This window comes from Phaseolus vulgaris, chromosome 11, assembly GCF_051622355.1.
Source record: "Phaseolus vulgaris cultivar YP4 chromosome 11, ASM5162235v1, whole genome shotgun sequence".
Classification (NCBI taxonomy): Eukaryota; Viridiplantae; Streptophyta; class Magnoliopsida; order Fabales; family Fabaceae; genus Phaseolus; species Phaseolus vulgaris.
Genome location: NC_143508.1, coordinates 18138440 through 18146422, shown reverse-complemented (window position 1 = coordinate 18146422; position 7983 = coordinate 18138440). Strand labels below are relative to the sequence as shown.

The 7983-nt window shown below is 35.1% G+C and overlaps 1 protein-coding gene across 3 annotated transcripts in view; it reads left to right on the top strand.

Annotated features, from left to right (window-relative positions):
- Window positions 1-393: 393 nt before the first annotated feature.
- Window positions 394-7983, top strand: part of LOC137819498 (transmembrane E3 ubiquitin-protein ligase FLY2) — a 31422-nt gene continuing 23832 nt past the window's right edge. Inside the window, exons 1-4 of one of the 3 annotated variants that reach the window (XM_068623381.1) lie at window positions 394-993; window positions 1685-1757; window positions 3130-3257; window positions 4629-4744. In XM_068623381.1, coding sequence (XP_068479482.1) covers window positions 817-993; window positions 1685-1757; window positions 3130-3257; window positions 4629-4744 — 494 coding nt within the window. In that variant the 5' untranslated portion in view covers window positions 394-816. The remainder of the gene's footprint in view (window positions 994-1684; window positions 1758-3129; window positions 3258-4628; window positions 4745-7983) is intronic. The other 2 variants (XM_068623373.2, XM_090297161.1) reach the window with 2 other exon arrangements.

The following is a 7983-nucleotide window of genomic DNA, read 5'->3' as shown; positions in this document are numbered from 1 at the left end:
GAGCATCCATTCACGGTGCTCCAATACGGAGGTGTGTTCTTTGATGTTTCTCGCTAGCTGACTTGATCGTCGGAGTGCAAACGGCCGCGAGGGCGCCCCTTTGTTCACTTATTTTCAGGTACTCACAAGGCTAAAGGTGGGGAGTTGGAGCAAAGATGAAGGGGTCCTTGATACGCGAGTCTTAGCTACGCACGAAGCACAATCTGGTCAACCGGCGGGAACAAAAATTAAAGTAAAATGTTTTTAAGAGACTCATTTTAAAATTCAATTATTTTAATTTTTCAAAAAAGAATTTTTTATAATAAAAGAATTTATTTATAAATTTTAAATAATAATTAAATCTAAAATAATTAATATTAACATAACACTTCTTTCTCTCGTATTTTCATAAAAATAGTTTTCCTTTGTAGCAAAGCGCTGCCTACTTCATAGTACACAACATCGTCAACCACGGGTCCTAGTCCTACTCTTCTCTTTCAAACCCAAAACCATATTATATTTTCTTAATCCATAATTTCTCATTTTTAATTACAGCAAAGTTGGCTTCATTTGGTGGCGGACTTTGCTGGTGAAGCCAAATTTTGTATCAAAGTCGTTGCCCTTTCACTGTCTCTCTCTTATCTGAATCAACCTCTAACTGGTGTGACTCGTTGTTGTGACCCGGCGAGCGATTCGTTCCTTTGACTCCTTTTTAAGCAACCCTTTGAATTTCTTAAGTAATTTCCTGTGATGGGTTTTGGATTTTTCTTTTTGACCCCCTGTGATCAGCTGCCACAACTAGGAACTGGGCTGTTCAAATTGTAGTTTGTGTGTGGTATGGTGTGTTTGGGGTTTGACATGGTTGAGGTTGACTTTCAAAGATTGGAACTTGAGAGGAGGGAAGTGCGGATTTTGTTGAGAATTTCATGTGGTTGGTTGGTGTTTTTGTTGTTTCTGAGTCCTGTGGCCGGTTTGAGACCCTTAAGGGATAGAACCAATTCCTGGGGTGATGAGGTATGTTTATTGTTTTCTATTATTTTTTTTTGGTTTTTTGTTGCAATTGGGTTTAGAATTAGCCACTGTGTTGTGTTTTGGAGTGGGAATTGTTGATGGTGACTGTCAATTTGAGCCTAACATTTTTATGCTTTGTTTGGCCTTATAAACTGATCATTCCTTGCTTCAAGGTTAGTTTTGAATGAATGTGCTTGGAGGGCTTTCTTAGGTTAGGTGCTACTGTTTTTTGTCTTTTTATTTTTGCCTGTTGTGAAAGCGGAAACATAAAATTTGATGTTTAATGTCAGGCTCGAGTAAGATAAAACAATGTGGTTTTTGTAAAGGGCTGAAGGCATTTGCACGAGTTGAGTTTCAAGTAAAAGTGTTTAGAATGCCTTCATGCGTTATCAATTCTTTGTATACATACATTTGCTGAACTTGTATTTAGAAATAAATGAAACGTATAGAATCATCAAATGAGAAACAAATTGGATCTTTTACAATTAAGTTTATTGTAATGAGCCATTTATTTTAGTTGTGGTGTGGTTGCAAGGCCCTTAACATTCCTCCTAGGACTATCATTTTACCACAGGTCCACAAGGCAACGTGGCTTCTCCCTAAAACCTAACATTCTTTTCAGTGATAAATTGATATTTTAATGCTTGTGTCAAATGCATTCATTTACTTCTATTATTGACATTGCTTCTTTCAGTGGGTTTTTACAAGAAAAGATGAAAGTGACTTAGGTCCATTTTCACAATGGAACATAACTGGAACTTACAGAGGTTGGTATTCATTACTTACATAAATGTATGTTTAGATTGACAGCAGTGGGGTATAGTTTTGGTTTGCTGGGCAAATGTTTGATGTAATTAGTTGCATAATTGTATGTGTTGACTGTTGAGTTTCTACTTTTTTGAGATCCTACATTGACTTTATATATGACAAAGTAGAGGTTATAAATGCTTGTACTAGACTCGGGTCACAAGCTAGCTTTGGGGCTGAGTTCAGTTAGTCCAAATTCAAGACGGTATCAAAACCTATCAAAGATATGATATTAAGCCACCCTTAACTATCCAAAAATCCATGAGCCCCATGGTTTTCCCATGCAATGTATATATATATATATATATATATATGTGTGTGTGTGTGTGTGTGTGTGTGTGTGTTTGTTTCTAGTCCCTACAATATATCTGTTTTGTCAGTTTAGTTATAATTCTTTTCTCATGGTTTTGGACCATGCTAAACTTCTGATATCAGTTCCTCTTATATTAGAAGATATTCATTTTAATCCTTATTATTTAAGAAAAAATTTCCTTGTTCTCCTATAGACATGTCATCACTTAACAGTAAGAGGAATAAAAACCATTAAGTAAAATTATAAACAGACAAAAACAACAAGAAATAAATTATAGGGGTGAAAAGCATAAAAGGGGTATATTATAGGGACTACAATCATATTTAAGCCTAAAAAAGACTAGTTCTACAACCTCCATTCCATGCTCTAAGTGTCCAATCCTAGGTGTGTTGAGATCCCGTATCAATTGTAGATATGGTCAAAGTAAAGCTTATAAAGGTTTAGAATCCTCATCTCATGAGCTAGGTTTTGGAGGTGAGTGTCTATTCAGAGGATACATGATTGCTTTTTTTCTATCTATTTTAAATTTTTAATAACTTCAAGTTTTTTGATTTTAATGGATCAATTTGTCTTTATTGAGGACCAATATTGCTGTGATAGGAATCTTGGGAGAACCACACCACAAAAAACTAGCCATTTTAGTTGGAGAGCGCAAGACTGTAATCTCATACTTTCAATATGGGACTGAAGTCTCATATCTTGCTATTGGATTCTAAGACCGTGCTTCTTACCTTCTTGGTTCAGTTCATAAACATTCTTAGTTCATTACCACTGGACGGAATATAATGGCTTAAGGGTCATCATCTATTTATAAAGTTGGAAACTTTGCTCCCATGGACCAACTAAAGCTATGACATTTGGATTAGTAATGTTTTAAAAGAACTTTTATTTAATTTATTAAAATTTGAATGAATGAGTGCATATTTATAATAAATACTTTTTCACTAATTTGTTTTGGAATGAGTTTACAAGCTTGTTATAGTGTGATGATACATCTATGTTGTCATCTTTGAATGCAGGGACTTGGAAGTTTTTAGATACTACAAATGGATCTACAAAATTTCCAGACATCAGAAAAATAAATGGAAATTCTGTAATTGAATTAGTTAGTGTGCCCACAAAGATAACTGGTGTACATTATGTGCAGGTGAGTTGTTGAATTATATGGATAGACTTGAATAATGAGAGGGAATAAAGAAATATATTATTAATAACAGTCATTCTATTTACATTCTCAACTCCTCTATTTGTAGAAATCACATTCTCTTAAAAAAAGGACATAAAATCAGATAGAATGAATGTGAAGATTCTGAGGATATTTTTTCCTAATTACTATAGAGATATTAGGATATTTTTATCCTATTAATCCCCTATTTACAATAGATAGATTCAGAAGGAAGGCAGCTTCACATGTGATACAGTTTTGTGTTTGTTCTCTTGTATTTTTAAAATAACACCAACTTTTAATGAAGAAGCTTCTAAGTTCTTTACCTTAAGTGTTTAAATTGTATTCACTTACGTTAATACTGTGGATAATTATCTGAAATATCAAGGGCATCAAAGGTTCCTTTATGTTCTGTCCTCTATGATATGCTAAAGAACTAAGCAAAATCTCTCTTTTAATTCTGTTTTCCCTTCATGGTTACATTACTCCATCCCAATTTAGCTCAAGATAATTTTCAATTTAGTGTTATGTATTGTACTAATACCAATACATCCTAATAAAACTTCGAACATGATACGATTCCTAGCTCATAAATAACCCTAGTAGTCAAACCCTTAGTATGCAATGGATGCAATGAATAGTTGGATTTTTTTGTAAATGAATCACTATTTCAAACTCATCTTTTGGGACTTATTCAGTCAAATAAAATGCTTTTGTATTCAAATTATACTATATATGTAGATGCAAACATTTCCTTATAAGATGGTTATATAATATTAAGTTAGGCTTAAACTCCACCTTCTAACAGACTTATATTTTGTACACTGGCAGTCACTGTTACTAAATCATGTGTATTTGGTTGAAGAGGATTTTTGCCAGTCAAGTGTTACCTTTTGGATTTCATTTGTGATAGACAGGGTTGGTTGCTCAGTTTATTTGTGGGGTTATCTAAGAGGTCTTTTTGAGGGGGATGTATTTGGCAATATTTAGAGAGCTTGATCTCTGCTGCATGTTTCATGCTTAGTCTCTTTTCTTTTTTCTTTTTTTCTCAGTGTAATTTCAATTATTATTGAAAATGTGTCCTCTAGTTTGTCTTTCTCTTTTCTTTCTTAATAAATTATTTGTCCATTCATAAAATGAGCATTTTGAATATCAATTTCTCATTACACTAGTGTGTATGAGCACTCATTTATCATAATTTAATCTAGGGTTGAACACCATATTTTTGAGATCATGAAACCAAATACATTACCCTTTTGTTGCACTAAACAGTAATTCATTTTTGTATTAATGAAGATGTTTAGATCTCATGTGTCTCACTTAATCATTTTTCTTTTTTATGCTATTTATCAGGGGGTAGTCATATTCCATGATGTATTTGACAATGAATACAATGTTGGTGGTGCTCAAATCAGAGTAGAAGGTGTATACATATGGCCTTATAGGCAGCTTCGAATGGTAGCCAATAGGTGAATGCCAATATGTTGTGGAGCTCAATTTATATGCTACCTTATTGCATTTAGATATGTACAACATTGTGTCTATGAACGTTCTATTTTTTTCTTGGGCTAAATCTTTTTATTCATTATATTTTGCAAGTTGCTACTTGTTAGGAACCCAATAAAAGGAAATCAAGAAACACAAAGACAGGGATAAAACTCTGAAAAATTCCTTTGTTTATTGTTGTTCACTGTTACAGAGAGAAAAACCTTCAAAGGGAACAACCTCCCTTTCTCACAGGACTATTCCTGTTGCCGAAATCTAATACTCAAAAACTCCCCTTCCCAAAACCTGTTGGTCTTTATTTAAAGACCAACCATACCCAACCAACAACTACTCGCTCCCTTAACGGTTTCTATTTTTATTTTTCCTATGATACACCTTCCTTGTCATTTCCTTATTCTTCTTTTCTGTCCTAACATTACTCCCCTCTGACACAACAATCTTGTCGTCAAGGTTGAATTCAGGAAATTGTTCTTTGATTGTCGTCATGTCCTCCCACTTAGTTGTGTCCTCTCTCCTTTATTCCACTTTATCAATAGCTGTGGAATATATGCTCCTTGGGCGAACAATTCTCGTCTATCCAATATTTCGGTTGGATACAATTTCTCTGTAGGGCCTTGAAACTCTCTAGGGAGCTCGGGTTGAACTTCTTGTGTCCCTATTGCTAACTTCAGTTGCAATACATGGAAGACCAGATGTATTCGAGCTGTTTCTGGCAGCTGTAGGTGAAACGCCACCTTCCCTACGACAGTCACCACCTGAAACGGGCCATAATACTTGGCTGCCAGCTTCGGATGCAATCTGTTCGGCATTGACAGCTGCCGATGGGGCCTGATTTTTAAGTAAACCATATCACCTACTTTAATCGGGGAAGGTCTCCTATGGCGGTTGGCGTATTTGGACATCAAATCCTGCTCCCTTTCCAGGTGAAATTTGAGTTGTGAGAGGGCCTCATCCCGGTTCATTAAATCCTGTTCCACTGCTTCTACCATCGTCTCTCTTGGAATAAAGCGTGCCATGCTGTAATGTTTATTTGCTAGAGGGAATTGGAATTCAACAGTGAAAAATGGGTAATTAACTAAAAAATTGCTAATTCTGCATTAAAAAACTCAGTAAGTACTAGTACTTCAGAATGTTAGTTTAGCATACAACTGATTGTAATAAACTGCTAGTAAAACAGACTCAAACAATAGATTAAACAACATAAGTGCACCCTGAACTTAAAATCTGACATATTTTGTTTTCTAACATAAGAGATAATGGAACAATTTTGATTTAACCTCATTTTGTGACCTTGCTTTACTTTTCTCTGTATACCGAGTTAATTTGAAGAGAAGTAGGTATAAGCTATTGTGATTTTTAAAATTTATTTTCTTCCTAGTTTAGCCTTAGTTGAAAGAAAGAGATGAAATGTATTTCTGATGTATCTTACAAATGTGATTACAGTCTCTATTTATAGACTGTTTTACAACCTAATTAAGGAAATAAATAATAGGTAATGAAAGTCAGAAATAATGGGTGTTTAAAGCTTGACAAATAAAATAAAATAAAATCACTAACAAATCTGTCATAATAAATATAGAATGGAATCTACACTTAATTAAAGCATAATTCTTCTGATTATGCAACACTCCCCCTCAAGTTGGTGAATGTATATCTATCATTCCCAGCTCGCAAGTAAGATATTCAAATTGTTTTGTGGGAAGTCCCTTAGTAAACATATCTGCCAATTGGAGTCTTGAAGGGATGTACTTAGTGGCTATAAGACCATCATCCAACTTCTCCTTAATAAAGTGTCGGTCTATCTGATGTGAGTTGATTAGGAGATTTATCAATTTGTGACACTTTAAGAACAAAGTAAGGAGGCTTAAGGAAACATCAATGGAGTTCAATGCCTTCCAAATGATGAACCAAACTCATGAACATGAGCGCCATATCCTTACACAACAAAATATCGAAAGGAAACTAGAATAGAATTCGGAAATTGAAAAGGAAAGCAAGAACAACACATTAAACCGAACATAAACACAATATAAAGCAAATGAACCGATGGAAATGAAGAATTAAGTGCAGAATTGAAAAGGAAACACAAGATTACCCGATTGGAATTACTAAACATGATTCGGAAATGGAAATGGAAATGGAATAAGAAAGACTTATGTGACTGTAGTCATGGAAGGGAAGAACACGCCACTTGGAGGTGATTGATCCAAGATAAGTGCATGAATGCCGCCACTTGGAGTTTCCCAAACACTCACAAGATGAGACAAGATAAAGGAGAACAAGTCTCACACAATTCTCTCTCAATTTGAGTAGAGTAACAATACTTCAATTTTCCAATCTGAATTTACAAGAGCATGGCACCTCTATTTATAGTGTGAGAGGGCTGAATTTGAAAAGGCAAAAATACAAACACAAACCATTCAAATCCGGCGCCAAAACAAGTCACATGGGAGGTTGACTTACTTTCTTACTTTGGCACCTCCTAAAACTATATCTACACCTACTTTTATGTCACATGGAAGGTGTGACTTACCTTTGTACATTAGTACCCCTTACATATATATCTACACCTTCCTTTTACGTTCTACTAAAAACTACTCAAAAGAAATTACAAAAAGAGACATCAGATGATGCTCATCTCCCAAAGCCTTGGCCTTGCTCCTCGTAATCCTTTGAGGCATGAAGGATGATGAGCTCATGGGCCTCAGACACTTCCTCTACTTGTGTTCATCCCTATCTCTACGTGCTTTGTTCGATCATGTTGAATCGTATTGTGTGCAATACTGATAGCGGACTTATTATCACATGCCAAGCCCATAGGAGCTTCATATTTTTTTTTAGGTCATCAAGTATGATCTTCATCCATAATAGTTCACACACCCCATGAGCCATGACTCTAAATTCTGCCTCTGCACTTGATCTTGCAACTACATTTTGCTTCTTGCTCCTCCATGTCACCAGATTTCCACCCAAGAACATGCAGTAGCCTGTGGTGGATCTCCTATCAACAATCGATCTTGCATAGTCAGCATCAGTATATACTTTCATGGATAAGTTTTTCCCCTTTTAGAATAGCAATCCTTTTCCTAGAGAGGCTTTTAATTACTGAATAATTCTATCTACTGCCTCAAGTGTCTTTCTCTTGGATCATGCATAAATTGGCTAATCACACTAACTGTATAGGCTATGTCTGGCCTAATGT